Source organism: Solanum dulcamara, chromosome 5, assembly GCF_947179165.1.
Source record: "Solanum dulcamara chromosome 5, daSolDulc1.2, whole genome shotgun sequence".
Taxonomy (NCBI): Eukaryota; Viridiplantae; Streptophyta; class Magnoliopsida; order Solanales; family Solanaceae; genus Solanum; species Solanum dulcamara.
In genome coordinates this window covers 78748330-78766941 of record NC_077241.1, presented here as the reverse complement: position 1 = coordinate 78766941, position 18612 = coordinate 78748330, and the positions used below count along the sequence as shown (strand labels likewise).

At 31.4% G+C, this 18612-nt stretch overlaps 2 protein-coding genes across 2 annotated transcripts; both read right to left on the bottom strand.

Annotated features, from left to right (window-relative positions):
• Window positions 1–1223: 1223 nt before the first annotated feature.
• Window positions 1224–2387, bottom strand: LOC129890807 (plant UBX domain-containing protein 7-like). The gene is made up of 2 exons (XM_055966284.1): window positions 1796–2387; window positions 1224–1726 (listed from the first exon to the last, which is right to left on the bottom strand). The coding sequence occupies exons 1-2, from the start codon at window positions 2385–2387 to the stop codon at window positions 1236–1238; spliced, it is 1083 nt and encodes a 360-aa protein (XP_055822259.1). The 3' UTR covers window positions 1224–1235.
• Window positions 2388–3118: 731 nt separating this feature from the next.
• On the bottom strand, window positions 3119–8869 carry LOC129890140 (protein ENHANCED DISEASE RESISTANCE 4-like). The gene is made up of 5 exons (XM_055965683.1): window positions 8211–8869; window positions 4771–7144; window positions 4461–4521; window positions 4132–4355; window positions 3119–3492 (listed from the first exon to the last, which is right to left on the bottom strand). The coding sequence occupies exons 1-5, from the start codon at window positions 8326–8328 to the stop codon at window positions 3426–3428; spliced, it is 2844 nt and encodes a 947-aa protein (XP_055821658.1). The 5' UTR covers window positions 8329–8869; the 3' UTR covers window positions 3119–3425.
• Window positions 8870–18612: the final 9743 nt, after the last annotated feature.

The following is an 18612-nucleotide window of genomic DNA, read 5'->3' as shown; positions in this document are numbered from 1 at the left end:
AAAAAATGAGTTTTACTTTAATATCATATTATGAATTTTGAAAGTGAATCTTAATTCAATCTCAAAATATAATTTAAAAATAAAAAATTATTCAAATCATATTAAAAAATAGCATGTTTCTTAAATAGCCGTCGTGGGACTCTTCAGTCTTCACATGAACTAAACTCATAAGAAAACAAATATAAAATAATGATTTCTATTGACCAATTAAAATTGCCTTCCAAGATCTATAATTGCCTCAAGATGTCTAATGTGTATACATTATTGAACCTTTTGGATAACAGCCCAGAAAAACTATATATATATATATATATATATAAAAAAAAAAAATAAGTTAGAATTAGGTGGACTCTCAACTCCTATCTTATTGTCGTTAGTAATAAAATACAATAACAGTTGCATATTTTAGTTTCAAATACTTCTTTATTTAAGTTCAATTAATATCATCATATCAAAATAAAATTATATATATAATTGTTATTACTAATAATATTAGATATCTCTATCAAGTTTAAAATTTATTCTCGATTAATAAAAAATACCTATATAAATCTTCTTCTTTTTTTTCTAATTTTTGAAGATTCATCATGAATTGATAAATTTAAAGTCGTTTTTTTGATTTTGGAACTCTCAATAAAAACAAGCTCACAAAGAAATATTCGCAGAAAAGAAGTGGTTACTCAAATATTAAACGCTTCATCTTCGATTCTAAAATTATCAGTTCAAGTCATTAATGAAAAAAAAAAAAGGGGTATGAATTTGCATTTAATGATGTGCTATTTTGGTGATTGGTTTCGTTTTCTTCAATATGAAGGCTCCAAAATATAGGGTAACATTATTATGATTGAGAGATATACGTTTTGCCTTGTATGGTTTATGCCCCTTACCTAATGTGGGTAGTAATTGTTTGGTTGATTCATTAGTTTACCAACTATAGAAAATCATAATTGAATACACGAATGCTCATTTTGGCATGTTACAAATTTTGGACATAAGAAACTATTATATTAAATTTTACTATAATAAAAAACCGCTTAAAAGTAGCTAACGAAGAAGAAAAATCTTAAGACTGCAACATGTTCGAGTTTTACCAACGAGCTTTTTCATAATTTGAATGATTCTCGATCTAATCAGATGTTAGTAATAAATATTGAAATTTTGTATATCACAATAAAAACAAAGTTGTAAGACACAAATATAAAAAGAATGATATGTATAAAAATAAAAATCTACATCTATATCATTACGACAGAAATAATAGAATTGTCTAGACATGAGTCCACAAAAGTTAAATTACTATCATAATCCCAAAAGTTGGTTGCCCAAAACTTATTTGCCCCTGGCATTGCTCGTTTGAATTGAAATGGCCTTGTTTCTTCTTCGTCTAGATGAGTAGAACAAAAGGACCATAACAACTTAATCGAATCAGTTTTCATGAAATTCCTCTGAATTCTACGTCCATCAGGAAGGCGTATCGCGATTCTGCAGATCAAATTCCTATCACATTTTGGTTCTTCAGGCAAGGGAAGATAACATATAAGTTCCTTAATCTCTTCATGATCATCTTCTTCTTGTTCAATTCTATCGCGATTAATTCTTCTTCTTTCACGTTGTTTTTTAATTAGATTAGCATGATACTCTGAAGGACTACGATCAATAAAATTCATAGCATCCTCAAGCAACCTCTCTGGATCAACCATTCCGTTCCAGGAACGCATTTTTTGACCTGTTATAGGATCAATCACTAATATAACAGGCGTAGAATCTAGTTTGTAGTAGGTGAAAACTTTCCTACCTTCCTCTGTATCACTTTCCTCTTGCCAGAACACGAAATTGTTTTTGATCATCTGAGCAACGATATCATTAGCCCAAGTATCTCGATTTAGCATATCAGAGGTGAATTCAGCCCTGGATTGCACATTCACTAACAGCCATTTGTTCCGGGCTATTCCAGCTTCTTTCGCATAATCAAATGGTCCGTCGTACAACAATTCATAAGGCGGACGAAACAGAACAGCGAGGGTATTATTGTCATCATATGTTGCAAAAGTAGAAGACGATATTTGCTCTCTCTCCTCATCTGAATTATATAGTCCTGAATTTTCACCATTAAGAACTTTCCATTTTACGGGTAAAGGCGGACGTACATCGTCATTGTCTTCCGATTCCCAGTGTGTTGAATTATTTTCCATTGATGGCGAAGAATTGAAGGATGCTGCTTCTGCTGCTACATTGTCGTTTCCAGAGAAAAAACGTTGAATTGCTTCCGCGAGATTCCAGTTTGTTGCCTGAAGGAATTCCCGGGCAGTACCGACGGTTTGACCGACGGCGATCTCAAGGAAAGAAGAAATTAACGTCTGTTGGGTGTCCAATAATACGTTAGTCATGGCTCGTGGAATTATACTGAATATGCTGTTGTTACTCTTATTTAAAAGTGCAGTAGCATATGTATATATAATATTACGAGACCCAGTTTGATTAGAAATAGGAAAACGTATTTTGATTTTTATTAGGAAATATTATTTACGGTAAAATAAAGAAACGTAACAAATATGAAATTCCATCTCCTAAACAAATTAGGATTACTAATTATTTATAGTAATAAAAAAATTTAATCAGAATGAGCTTAGGAAACTAGCAACTACCAATCCTAAACAACTTAGGAATATTAATCACGGATTAATTTCTACAGTTATTTAATTTAAATTAGGCTTTTGTGTTAAAGTAGGTGACTTAAAAACTAAAAATTCATATCCCGATGAGTAAAAGGTAAATTAATGTAAGATAATAATGCACTGACATAGTTTACACCTCTCCTATTGGTTTTTAATGTTCTAGCCGTTCTATTTTGATTTGAAGTGCCTTCGGGTGTCTCGGTGATAGAAAGAAAGAAAATTATTAGAACTTTTTAAAAATATGTCTATTCTCCAAAAATATACTATTTATAAAAAATTCGACATGCACATATTAACATTGCCGTTTTTAAAGAGTCCGGACAACATAAATATTAGCTAGTCAATTGAATAACTATGAATAGAACTTTCAAGAAATTAGTCTTTTGTCTGATCAGGAAAGTAAATATGCAATTTGAAGTTACTTAAACAATAAACAAAAAATATATGAGAAACAAAATCAACAATTCTCTCTTTGATGTTGTTCTATCAAGAAGTTTGTAACATTCTACTTATATATAACAAACCAGAAATGAACAGTATGTGAGATTCAGAACAATTGAGGCTACATTAAACAAGATAAATCAATAAATAACTAAATGATCTAAGTCCTCTCACCAAATAAGGATTTTTTTTACAAAAATCTGCAGATTCTAGTTACACAGACTTCATATCTGATTCACTTCAGGTTTAGATACCAAAGAAGAAAACCTTCATCTTTTCGGCGATAGAAAGCAACTGAAGTGCCTTGAACTAACATAATTGCTCTGCAATTGCTTTTGGGACTTTCATACCGAATCCATGCTTTACTCTTTCAACCCTGTTAGCGATAACAAAAATCAGTGAAACGTCAGATTAGGTTGTAAGAAAAACATCCATTGAAACTATACAAACATACCGATAAATGGAATAGTTACATCCCGGAGTATCAAGAGTCCAGATGGTGATCTATCAGTTCAAAAATAATACATAAACCTACACTTAAACGTGGCTTCAACTAGCAAGTAAGCACTATAACTTAAAGTATGCACATCTAGACACCTCAACTCGTCTCATTGTGTCGATTGAACACTCCAGCTTACAAAATGATCATCTAGACACCTCCAATATTTATGTGTAACGTCAGCTTCAGATATCCACAAGACACAGTGGAACGAGTTGGAGTGTTTAGTTGTCAAGTGAGTGCACTCTCAAAGTTGGAGTGCTTATTTGTCAGCTGAGGCCGAGTTTTAGTGTTTGTTTATGCATTATACCTTACTTTAATCCACCTAATCTAGTAGTGTTCCTGACTTCCTCTGATGTGACATGCATATATTCATATCCTTAGCTTCAGAAATTCATATCCGTGTTCTGAATTAATTTGAATAGGTAGAAGTGCCAGGGTAGGTTCTTTAAAAAGTAACCAACAAGGTTATGTCTTCAGAAAAATGTTTAGCTTTTAATCGAATAGGTAACTCACGTTGGGGCAAGTTTGCCAAGGCCATCAAGTTCTTCACCAGTGTGTTCATCAATTACGCTTCCTGAAATCTCAACGAAATAAGACTTATTTTTTGTTATAGGGAGACCTCTGCTTGCAAGTAGATCTAAATCTTTCTGATGGAGCTCACGTCCATTCACGTAGATCCCTGTGTTCCCAGCAGCACAATCTTTTGGGATTGGATAATTAAATTCTTCAATATTTGGCTGCAAGCAAAATTGTCATACTTCATCAATTTGGTAATCCACCAAAATTCTTCCAAGAGATAGATATGTTCTATATCAGACAGTATTGAATGATTTGAATCATACCAGAATGACACCAAGGCAGGGATGGCCCATCACTCCCCAAAAGCCAGCTCGGTGATCATACCTAGTTCACCATTTAAATAGAGTTTGAAGTCAAATTTCCGATAATTTAAAGCTGTCGTCATATTAAAAAGCATAATTGCATCACAATGTAAAATTCGCCAAGAGGACGAAGTGAACAGAGTGAATTTCTTACGAGCATCCATATCCGTAATTATGAGAAAGTAAACAAGAAAAGGCTGAACTAATATGCATTTTTTAAACTATTATATCACACAATATCTTTTGTCCTTCTCAGTACAGATGTACTTACCAGTAATCTCCAGGCTGAATGGGCCCAGCTAACTTCTCTGCCTTCCTAACAACACGATCTGGTATCGGTCTGCCATTCACAAACACATTTGATCTTCCATTCTCTGAACTTTGATTAGATCTTGATAATTCTCCAAGGCTCCTTTTTATAAAGCCCATGAAGGACTGACCCCCCTTGTAGCTTTTTGATAAATTTTCCTCTTTTCTTGATTGAATTGATTCCACAGATACACCACTATGTACAAATGCATTCGTCGAGACATCCATTTCCACTGCCATTGATACATCTTTCATGGAATTCTGCCTAGAGGTACTTCTGTCAAGTCTGGTCCTCTCTTGATCAGTGTGTTCCTTCATGTCCTCCTTCCTGATTTTTTCTACCACATCTTTGGGAGAAATACTATAAGCATGGTCGTTTTGAGAAGAATCCAGGAGCGGTATAGGATCATCTTCAAGGGGCATTTCAGTACGGTGAGCAAGATCATGTCTAACAATCACACTCTCTGGGCTTAGTTCATCTTCAGAAAGACTAGATGGTGAGGAAAGAGCACTATACCTCTTCTCGAGTTCAGTGGAATTTGATTTCTGACTCCTGGAAGGTGACTCTAGCTTAGTATCGGTGAAATGGTAGTTGGAATTATCATAATCATCAGACCAAGGGCTCATCTCATCGTTCATCAAACAACCATTAGAATTTTGAAGATTCTCATTTGGCACGTCACTGGTACCAGGAGCAAACTCAGCAGACAGTTGTTTCACTTGTGTAGGAACGGATACACCCGACTCTTTGCTACCAAGTTCAAATAGAATTATGGCCGAACAAGATCCACATCTCATTCTCTTCTCACTCTTTCCTGTTATCATTAGTTTCTTAGGAATTTTCAGCAGCTCAAAGCAGCCACAGCACGTAATGAAAGGGGCACCACCTGCTATAGCTTGATATACACGCCCAACTCTATGGGCAACAACCGCTTTTCTAGGATAACGCCGATGACCAAGGCCACGATTTTCTGACTCCAGGTCACTAGGACTTCTTGTAAGTCGCTGCCCTTCATGATAATTCTTATTAAGGGCAGAGGAGCCTTCAGATGTATAGCCCCCTGGACCATAACCCACAGAGTTCATGTGGTGATGTAGAATGGGATTAGCAGGGACGTTTCGTGACCTTCGGCTGACAAAACCAGAGGGTTGAATCACAGGAGGAATTTGATAATTTTGGCTCAAGCAATGTGAACAAGAGCATGAAGACTGGTGGAAAAGGGTTTCATGCGGATGTGGTATGAAGAAGTTATCATTGTGATGCCCAGGATAATGTTCAGGGTATGTTGGGGGGAAATGCTGATACGGCATCTGACGGGGAGGCATTCTGTGCATTTGCTGGCGATATTCCATTCCATATCCAAATTCATGTGAAAAGTTGTTTGAAGGATAAGAGTCTGGCATCATTGAACCATGTGCACCCTTATAAGGAACATTCCCCGGACGTCCATATGGGTATGGACGCTCTAGAACATTCTTAGATGGACCTAGGGGATGTCTGTTAGCACCATAAGACGCCTGGTTATGCACATCATACCTGCTAGAAGGATCAACGGATGTTGAAGCCATCCTTCCATCAACAGGAACCCTATCCTTAGGTTTCTCAGAAACATCACAAGTTCGGCTAAGTTGGTCCTTTAATTCATTGATCTTCCTTAAAAGTTCGGCTCTATTGATCTCCAAGTCTGCAACTCCAACTACCCCGTCAAAACCACCATTGTACCTCCTATGGTTAACAGAGCCATAGTAAGAACCCATTTCATTTTCTAAAGGCCCTTCCTGAGGATATGGAGAAGCACTGAACTTCCCTTGCCTTGTCGGATTTGCACCATTTGCATAAGATCTTTCCACGTACCGACTGTCCATAGGTGGTCCTGAACCTGGTGACTCCATCGAAGGCCTTGCCTTTTTAAGCTCATTTCTAACACTAAGACCGACAGATTCAACAGTATTAATCTTTCCCCAATAATTATCCACCCCAACACCATTATCCCTCTTGCCTTTAGAAGTACTACATTCATCATAATCATAATAGTTCTCTCTTCTAAACCTATCTAACCTCGAACTAATTAAACTTGGTTCACCCTCTTTGGGTGTATCAAAATCATCCAAAACTTCCTTACCATCGGATCCTGAAATGACCCGAGGATGTGACACCATTCTTCCATTATGGCTTCTACCTACTGTCCTACCCGGTTGAAATTCACTACGTTCCTCATCAAAGTCGGAAACAGTATCTACATTCATAGCAACAACTCCTCTATCAGGAACTGCTCTACTCTTTTCAACATCTGATACCTCAGACAAGCCATCATCCAAAATCCCCTTATTTTTAGCTGCACCACGCAATAACAAGCAAAAACAGAACTTAAGAATCTCAAAAACAAGATTCAATTCTAAACTTATCCTATCATCTAAACTAAATATTACAAAAGTTCGGCTGTACTGAATATGAGAATACCAAAAAAGTAAATGCACAGGGAGAAAGTGTCCAATTACTATGTGAAAAGCCTCATCTAAAAGCTTGAACCATTAGAAATGGCACCTTTTACTTGTTCATCTTCAATTCTTTCCCTCACATGGGGGCTGGTTTTTTTCTTAGAACTAGCAAGTTGAAAATATTTTTTGGTGAATCAGTGAAGATAAGACTTAGAACTTAATGATGATAGGAAATGAGCTTAAATCAAGAAGTAGGGATTCATATAACTGATCCTGTTTGGGATTGAGTCGTAGATGTTGTTGTAGTGAAGGTGAGATTTTAGAACTCAAGATCTTTGTCTGCTCAAACAACAACAACAACACCTCAGTCCCACACAATTTCGTATAGGCTATATGAAAGCCCAACTCATGTCATCATACGCTCAGACACCCATTAGTGTCGCTAGAATACCAGAAGGGGTTCTAAAATTACACTGTACTCCATCCATTTCAATGTGTTTGTCTTACTTTCCTTTTTTAGTCTATTTAAAAAAAGAATGTCTTTTTCCTTTTTTGACAACTCTTTAATTCAAACTTTCCGTATGGCATATTTAAGACAACAAGATTAAAGGGTATTTAACTACAGTCTCTCTACCTTTGAGAAGTAGGGCTGAGGTCTAGGTACACCTAGACCCACTTGTGGGACTATACAAAATATGTTGTTGTTGTAACCACAATATTCAAAACTCTTTTTTACTTTCTTAAACTTGGTGTCATGTCAAAATCAGAAAACAAATTGGAACGGAGGGAGTATATACATGATCAAGATTATCATTTATGTATATATAGATAGTGTTGAATCAACCCCACCGTTAAAACCCTGACTCAGCTCCACTCAAACAGTTTAAACTTCTCTATGAATGATTTTACTTAGTTCAACATAAGGCATAGAAGAGTAATATAGACTAATAGAGAGAATAGTACCTCTAAGAACAGTACCACAACCACCACACTGATAAACAGAAAAGTCATGAAGCTCAGGGAGAAGATTTCCACACTTAGGACAACGAACCAAACGAACATTTGAAGAAGCTTCCGCCATGTTCAAGTTCCTCTAAGAGAAAACAAACCTCAGATACCAATCCAGAGAGCAAAAATCAAGTCTTGAACTTGAAAAACTTAAGCAGAAATAGCAAAAAGACAATAACTTTATCATACAAGATAAATAACAAACTGATTGAAAAGGGAAAATTCCCAGATCAAAGCTCAATGCAAAGACCAAAATGGGTTCTTGGACTAATGCAAAGAAGATAACTTTATTACTATTGCACTCCAAATACAGACACCAGAGTGAAAAAAGAAAACACCCAAATGAAAAAAAATGGGTTCTTGGACTAAACCAATTTAAGTAAAATGACAAAGATGATAACTTTAACACTTTTGAGGTACAAAAGAATCACAAGAAAAGAAAAAATGTATAATAAACTTCACAATACAGTCTAAAAAGCAAAAAAAAAACAAAAAAAAAAACAATTTCTTGCTCCTAAAAGAAAAAAAAATCTGCAGAATTTGATTCTCCCAAGAAAGAGAAAAGGGAAGGTTTGGATTTGGAGGGAGAGAGAATAAATGGTGACCCGTTTCTCGACAATTTCTTGCTTTTCTTTAGATTATATTATAAAGTCATAAATAACAACAATTTTTCAAAGAAATAAGGGGGACCATTACCAATGCTCACAAACATTAAAACGACATCATTTTGTTTGGTAAATCTGTTAAACGACACTGTTTTATAGTTTAAAGATGTGGTTGATAAATCGTTTTCGATGATAAAGTGGTTTTGACTAAGCCAGAGAGAGAGAGAGAGCGCGATTGAGGCTTGCAAGCTGTTTGTGCATTTTTCTTTAGTCAAAAGTAGATTCAATTGTGGCTTCTTCTTGAGGGACTTGGTCCTCACTTTCTTTGTCTTTTTTACCAATTATTCTGTATTTATATTGTGTCTCATTAAATTTTGAATTTCTGTTAGAATTTTTCTTAACAGTATATGTTTTGTTTTTTAAACGAGTTGGTGTTTAATTTTTATTGTGTTTATTCTTTAGCAATCGAACTTATATTTAATAAAGCATAAAAATTTTTAGATCTAGGGTATGACTTTTGAAATATTATGACTAACGCCCTAGGAAAAACTACACAAATTGGACCTATTAGCCAAAGTATTTACTTAAATTGGACTCAATTCAAACTATTTATTTTGATTAGACTCTCGACCCAAATTATTTACTCGACTATCCCCTTGTTCTATTTACTGAACCACTGCCTCTTCATCCTTAATACCATCAGAGTATATATTCTGATAGTATTAAACAGTAATGTGCTTCCTAAGGTAACTTCAGACACAAAATTGGACTCTAAAATTTTTAATGAAAAATATAAGAATATTTAGCACTCTATACACCTGTATGTGAATTGGTCATCACTCCACTCCATGCACTATTTGACAAGATCTTTGTTTTTGCCCTTTTATCTTTCGTTTCTTTTCTTTACTTTACTTTGTTTTCAAAAGTTTACTTGAAACAGATCTTTGTGGATATTAGGATATATGAAACATTGTTGTCTTTGAAGTACAATGTCCTTTTTCTAATTATTGAGTATTTGAAATTCACCAATATGACATTTTCTTATTCATGCCGAGTAAGATAACTAAGGGATTGTTTGGTTTCAAATAAAATAAAGTTTGAATTCTAAGGCATGTTAGTAAAAAAAAAAAAAAAGATTAATAATTAGCCTGTTTGGATTGACTTATTTTTAAGCAGCTTATAAGTTGAAAATTGCTTATAAGTTAAAAAAAGTAAATAGATGTAGGCCAACTTTTTTTTAACTTATAAGCTGTTTTCAACTTATAAACTGCTTAAAATAAGTACATCAAAATAAACCCAACTATTTATTGAGAATTATTTTAAACTCAAAATGACTTTAAGTTGGTCAGGCAGATACTCAAAACAAGCTGAAAACAGCTTATAAGTTAATCCAAACGGCCTCAATATTTGATTCTAGTATTTATAATTTGTTTGATTCGTGAAATGTAATATATACTATTTCGTCGTTTCACTTATTTTATTTAGTTCTTACTTACTTAAATTAATTCTTGAACCACCTCCATTTTTGTTATTTAACATCCACGATTATTATTATTTATTGCGAATGACATATACGAGAATGACTTTTAAGTTATTGAAAAATCAACTATACTACTATCAGATAAAGAACTAAATTAAGTTTGAATTTTCTTATATTTGACTTAGTAAAATATTCCAGTTTAATTAATATTGTATAGTAATAGGTTTAATAAGAAAAACTGCAACTAATTCTCACTCAATACGTACTATATAATATAAAAATACATACCAACCAACGTGACATGCATAATGATTAAAGAACAATATTCTCAGGTGGTACACCTCATAAATGTTTTTATTTTCTTCTCCCTTAAGATAGCTAATATTGTAGATTGTTTTTTTTAAAAAGTTTTATAGTTAATATACTTTTTGATATTAATTTGACATAAAGTCACACCTAAATTACCTCATCAAAATTATACTAAAAGTCGTAATTCGAATCATAATATTGAGATTTATGTCAATGTAAGGATTTCAATCTTCTCGTACATATATTTTAGTTTTTATTCTCTGTCGTTTAAGATTTTGATAAGGTAAAAATTATTCATATTTGATATTCATATCAAATTAATAGATGAATGACATGTATTTTCACATAAACTTTTAGCATTCAATCAATGATTAATGAATTCTTACCTCATTAAGTCACTTTATTATGGTATATTAATATGATTTGATGTAAATACGTATGATATGTGATTAGTATTTACTCTTCACTATTTTCTTCCTTAAATGAGTAATTAATAACTATATACCTTCTTAGTCAAGTAACAGTGGAAATGAAAAATAATAATTAAAGTTTGGAAAAGTTTTTTATCTGATATTCACATTGAAATCAAATTGATTCAAGTTTTCATCGAAAAATTTCATTTTTGAGGTGAAGCACTCCCTATCAAGAACCAATTCCATTCTCAAAAGTCAAACTCATTACATCTGATCAATAATGGAGAAATATTTAATTATCACTCAGTCACAAACTAATATTTTCTTTATTTTCTAAAATGACAAATTCTTTTTACCCTACTTTTAAAAACTAAAGCAATATATAAAATAGACCTGTTTTATACCTCTCTACCTACAAGTTACAAGATAAAAGTAAATCTTTTCCAAATTTTACGTATGAGATTACGTTATCATTGTCGTAGACTTAGATTTGTAGTTTCTAACCTTTTATTTCCCACTAAAAGAAATTAAAAAAATATTACTTTCAGACACACTTTTTTGTCCAATGTACACTTGAATAAAGGGAAATTTTCACACTATATACATTGATTAATATGGGTACTTATTTTCTGCAAAGATTCTTTCACACATGTATATATAATATTATAATGTATATATACTGTGAAATTACATGTGACTTGACTCAGAGAATCTTAATCAAACTCATTATATATCTTCTGACTTTACATTCATCTTCCATTCATGACTTGTTACTTTCTCCAAAGGCTTTTATGTCCTAGTCTTCTACATGATCCGTCCGAGGCTAATTTAAGATTTGAATTTTATCATTCAAAATTATTATTATTATTGTTCTATTATCATAATCTTCAATTTATTATTACATGGTATTTTCTTTCATCTGATTAGGGTTCAATCGAATTAACAGCTTATGATCCAAATCATGTATAATTCTAAGAATTTTATCAAATAGGTAGAATTCAATAACATATAAGAAATAGAATTTTCAACTCATCAACTTTAAATTTTGACTTTGTTTCTATCTAATTCTGCAACAAAGTATCAACATGAATCAAGAACTAATAATGATTTGGCATCAGTATTTGCAAATAAGGGATTTTCAATATTTGAAATATATTCAAGTAAGTCGACAAATTGCTTGGATAAGACATCATGACTTGAAAACTCAAATTAAGTCAACGAACCACAACGTGTTGTCTGTGGTGTGGGCTGCCCCAATTGGTTAATTTATGGGCTGGCCCAGTGATTTTATTTATGTAATCTTGATTTGATTCATGGAAATTGTACATTTTCATCCTACTATTTAAATAATGTCCAATTTTTTTTTGATAAGTTGTAGGTTAGTGCTAGCATATATTAGTAGACAGAATGACTTAAAGTTAGTCAGTCAAACACTCAAAAAAAAAAATGAAAACAGCTTATAGGTCAATCTGAACGGCCTCTATTAGTTATTATGTATAATACAATTGTCAAATTGGATCAAAAACTTAAATTGATTGGAGTTAGAAATTTCAGACATACATTTATGAAGTTAGATTTTGACAAGTCAAATTTTAAATACATTAATTTACGAGTCTAAAATGTATTAAATCTGAAAGGCTATAGCCCCAAATCCAAGTTTTCTGTTAAAAATCATTACTGAATTTCAAACTCAGCTTTATATAGTTTATAATTCCTTCATCGCGTAATTCTCGTCTTCCAGGCCTAGACAACGGCACCAATGCTCAGCTCTTGTGAAGAATGATTGACTGGGGATTGGCCTAGCTTAGCCCTTATGGCTGCGCCCTTCACCCTCACCCTCTCCCCCTTCCCAATGCCTATTTCCCTTTAGCTACGATTTCAATATTGGATGGTGTCCTTGCGATACATTTACATACTATTAAATCTTATAAGTGAACTAGATAAAACGGAACGCAAAGAAGACACCAACATCAAAAAATTTCAACAATCCTTCAAATGGTGCCAAAATACTCTTGATCCCCTCAGAATCCAATCTGCCAACAAATGTAAAAATATTTATATAAACCACCTATATATATAAAACCGCAAATCATGCAACAACATATAAATACTCAAAAAAGGGGGTTGGGGTATTAGATTCTTATTGGTAAAATCATAGTTAGTTAATATAGATTCTAATCTTAATTTTTGATTTAATCACGGTACGTAAAGTAATATGAAGTCAAGTATACTTAAAGAAGTTGCTAATAAGTTCTTAAGCAATAATAATTGGTATAATAACAACTTATATTATCAAAAAAAAAAAACGTTCATTCAATAATTATTACACCTTAGCTTTTCATTATTATTTTAAATTAAATCACCAATAATACTAGAACAAAAGGTATAAAACCACCTCTTAAGTTTTCTCACCTTATTTCCATTACTATTAATCTTTGAGCTATAACATCTTCTCATCTTCAGTACGTCTATCTCCGGCTCTGATTCCGTCACCGGCGATGAATATCCGGTCTCCGGCAAGATCATCGTGTTCCGTTCAATCAAATGTACAAGTGAAACTAACTCAAATGAATCATATAATGGGCTCCCACAATCCCATATAATATAAGAAGAAGTTTTATCATTTTTTTCTCCTTTGTTGTTCATTTTTTTGTCATTTAAACTTTGATTTCCTTGATAGCTAGCTAGATTATATATATTTGTTTGATACGTAAGATAAGATAAGGATAATAAATTCGGAATAAAAATTTAAGTTTGACTCAGTTTCTTGTTTCTTGTTGGGAGAAATTGATATTTATTTCCAATTGGAGTACCTAATGGATGACTCATGCAAAAATATAGTAGTAATGAAGTTTCTATCAAATTCTAGTATATGGAATTTTCTTCTTGTTTTATATTTCTTATACATGACTTTTTGTAGTTAAAGTTATATAACATATGTTTATACTATTCTTCTTAGGGGCGGATTAAACGTTATGATTCATTTAAATTCAGTACTTTTAATATGGAACATAAATTTTTATATAAATTTTCATTAAAATTGCAATAAATATTATATTTAGTTCAATCTAAGAAACACAAATATTGAACCCATAGAATTTAAATTCTGATCACATTAGATCATTGAAGAATTTTATAAATTATACCATCTTTTGATTAGTATTTTAATCAATATAAAAATTGGTTATTTTTTCAATGACTCCTAAATATGTAGTTATTTTTAAATTACAAGTCTGAAAAATGAGTATTTTACCCTCATCTACCTTTATCTGGACTATAAATATAAAGAGTTACCTGTTATTATAAGTAAAATTAATCTGATATATTGAATAATGGTGTAAAAATTTCTTCATACATATACAAAACGTAACTTATTTTTCCTGTTTTATATATAGCTAGTGGGTGGTGTATGAAAACGTGTAATCATGTAAGTATTTGTATCTAAGCTTATATAATTAACATTAATATATGTGCTTTGCAGGTGTTAACATGACATTTTTTTCTCTCAATATAGTATAATTAGCTTAGCTGCAGTTATTTAGGCTTTGAGCCGAGTAGCACATAGAATCTTGTGTGAATCAATAGTAAAATATTTATATTAAAAGTTTCAATATATATGAGATTTATGAAAGTTCCGTAGTCAGAAAGTATAATTAGCTTAGGCTCTGACCTGAATAGCATGGGGCACATAAATTTTTTGTGTGAGTCAATAAAAAAAATATTTAGAATAATATTTTTAATAAGAAATTTGCAAAATTTCGATAGTCAAAAACATTACTAGCTTAATTAGGCTTTGATCCGAGTAGCATGGAGCACATGAACTTTTTGTCTGAATCAGTAGTAAAGCATTTATATTAATGGTTTCAATAAGAGATTTATACTAATTAATGATTTCAATTATTGATCTACAAAAACTAATACTAATAATAGTTTTATTTCGAAAATTCCCCATTTGTTGCAGTTTTTGCCCCTACTTGATGATCGAGAGACTTTGTTCTTACATGGCATGATGGAGGCACTTTAATTTCTTTATCTATTTTATTGTTACAATCTTTAATAACACTAAATAATCATTGTTCAACTTTTCTTATTGATTACTTAACCTTAAATATGATTGGAAATTATGTTACGAATTTTCTTTTTACTTTTTTGTTGTTGAATTTGACGAAAATGGCATGTTAATATATACTTTATGCGACAAAACAAACAAACAAACCAAATAAATAACATTGTGGTACGCGGCAGGGGAGAAACTATAATTTGAAGTTTATGGATTCACGATTATAATCTTTTAAATTACTGAATTTTGGATCAAGTTATTGAATTCTATTGTACACGCGTATCTTGTTTTCTAACTTTGTCCCTTTACAATAGTAAAATAAAAAAAGAATTACTTAACTCGATCTTTGGTTTATGGTTCTTCATATACTTGTCATTATTACTTTTTATTAACTTAAATAATTTGTCCTATTTTTTTGGTCAAATAGTAGATATATTACATTTTTATAATTCCAAAAGACATATATTAGTACCTTTTGCCGTATTCTATTATACAGAACACCAACGTTAAGAGTTCGATATAAATTCACACTTCCATAGAATTTGGAGATAGAAACCTCGATATCAATAAATAAACATAAATTATTTATTTATTTTCAGTGCAATTTGCAATGTGAATTTATTCGATTTGGGCTTCATATTGTGTAGTTTGTGGGTCGAAATTTTGGCTAAAAACAAATGGGCTTTAATAGCATATTATGGTGGATAGATTTTTGAACCAAGGATATGAAATGTTTAATTTGAGTGATGTGCAGACCAATTTTTTTTTTTTGACTTATAAGCTGTTTTCAATTTATAAAGTGCTTAAAATAAGTTCATTCAAATAAACTCAACTATTTATTGGGGCTTATTTTAAGCACAAAATGATTTTAAGTTGGCCAGCGAAACACTCAAAAAAAACTGAAAACAGATTATAAGTCAATCCAAACGGCCTCTAGAAATACAACTTATATTTGATGGTCCGCAAATGTCATGTTTTAAATTGTTGTTAAAATGACCAGAATTGAAGTTCAAAATCACCCCTTATGATATCCAATTTATTTATGCTTCAAAACGTTTTGGTTGATGAGACTACTTTTTAAGAATTCAATTATATTATATTATTATTGAGAATATTTTTCTTGAGAAAAATAATTTGTATATAATGAGGAAATTACTTTATTGATACGTTTAAATCATCTTTCTTTATAATTTTTTTTATAGTACTTGAAATTGCTTGTTTCAATTAATATATAATTAAACTTTAACACTCAAAACTATCATGAAAAGCGTCATTTATTCCTTGTAAAATTGATATAAATTATATTCCGACACTTTAAAAAATTATTTATCACAAAAGGACGTGTGCCATATTTCAAAATCAAGTTGTACATCATTGATTTGCAACCTTTACTATATCAATCTTAAAGAGATATTTACCATATTTTGCAAGTTCTAGATATAACACACCCTTTTTAGTGAAATAGAATATAAGTGGTACTATAAGATCATGAATAAAGTAAAAAATCCCACAATTCCATGAAAGCATGGTTTTATCCATCCAGTTGATTTTTCAAAATTAGCAAAGTAGATTCAATGTCATTTTCTTTTACTATTTTTAGAACAAAATTTACAAAAGCTATTTTAGTACTACACTATAGATAACACAAGAAAAGAAAAAGGTAGGAAGTTGCTAGATTAATAAGCTGTGGACCTAAAAGGATCAACAACCACAAAACAACATTGAGGACCATCATTTTCAAGTTACTTCAACCATTAACGTAACCAACACACATGTCTATGGATACTTAAGTTATTACATATTTGTAATGTATTATATTGTTATTGTAAATATAATGTTTATTTTGAAAGTTACTTAAATTTTATTGTATTGTACTATCGTATTGTAATAAGTTTCAAAATTGATTTGATGCGATCATGTTTGCTTATTACTCAATAATCTTATTTTATTCTTTGCATTGTCTTCTCTTAAAATTAGAGTATTATGTATCATATTTTTCCTTATGATCTTTGTAGGTTTATTCTTCATTATTTATATATGACATTATGTCATGAGAAAAAATAATACAATCTATTTAAGTATTATATCTTAAAAGATAATAACAATATAATATAATATGATATGATCCTTTTTTTTCAAACGGAACGAAAAAAAATAGAATCAGGTCGATTTTCAAAATGCCTTTCTGGATAATTTTCAATGTCTCGGCTAGGGGTGTACATGAACCGGGTTGGTTCGGATTTTTTACAAACCAAACCAAACCATTTGTGTCGGGTTATTAAATCTATAAACCAAACCAAACCAATAAAAGTCGGGTTTTTCGATATCAATTTTTCTCGAGTTTTTCGGTTTTTTCGGGTTTTTTTGGATTTCTCGGGTTTTCATAGTATCTAGTAAAAAGCACAGAGCAGTACTTCTTAAAAAGAGTTCTAGTACAAAATATCAACATATAAGATGGATGCAGAACACTGTTTGTAGTTTTAACTTTATAATATAACTTTATAAGATGAACTTTTTTTGTATATTATTTAGATGAGCTTCTCAAATCTAAATCTAAATGTAAGAAAGAAAACAAAAATTATGAAAAAGTTTTAAAAAATATTTATAAATTATATTTTAATAAATATTTTTATGTATATCATAATTTAAAAGTAGTATATCTATAATCGGGTTGGTTTGGGTTCGGTTTGACTTTTTTTAGTTAAAACCAAACCAACCCTATAATGGTCGGGTTTTTTTTTCAAACACCAAACCAAGTCAAACCAAACCACTAGTCGGGTTTTTTTTCCGGTTTGGTTCGGTTTGTCGGTTTGGTGCGGTTTATCGGTTTGCCCTGTACAGCCCTAGTCTCGGCTATTCACTGAGCATGAGAAGGAGATGATTAATCACCTATTTTCAGAAGAAATCAACGAATTTTTTGAAAAATATCCTACAAGATTTGTTCGATCTTTTTTCTCTGATAGATGATCCGAACTTCATCTAGATTAGAATCTTTCTAGGAGGTTCACTAGGTCGATAAAAAAATATTGAAGAAATATATACTAGAATCTTTCTTTTGTCACTTTCAAGTGATTGAAAAATAAAAAAATAATTAATATATTTAAAATAATCACATATTTATAAAATAACACATCACGACGATAGAAACGAATTGTTAGGCAACATAATAACAAGTTGTTAGGCAACATAATAATTACAACTATTATGATTCAAAGTGTAACCAGTTGACTATCGACATTCCCAATGATAATTTAATATAAATTATAGAGTATACAGAATCCACAACGCAGTCCTATAGAATAATATAGGGAAAAAGAAAAAAAAAACATATAAAAAGAGGTTATATTTAAGCACAATATTTGGTCTATTAAGCTTAAGAACTCTCACAAGCAAAAATAAAAATATTTAGATTATGTGTAGATATATTGAGAGAAACGGCATTAGAAATGAATAATTCTCTACAAAATTACTCTAGAATAATTCGCCTAAA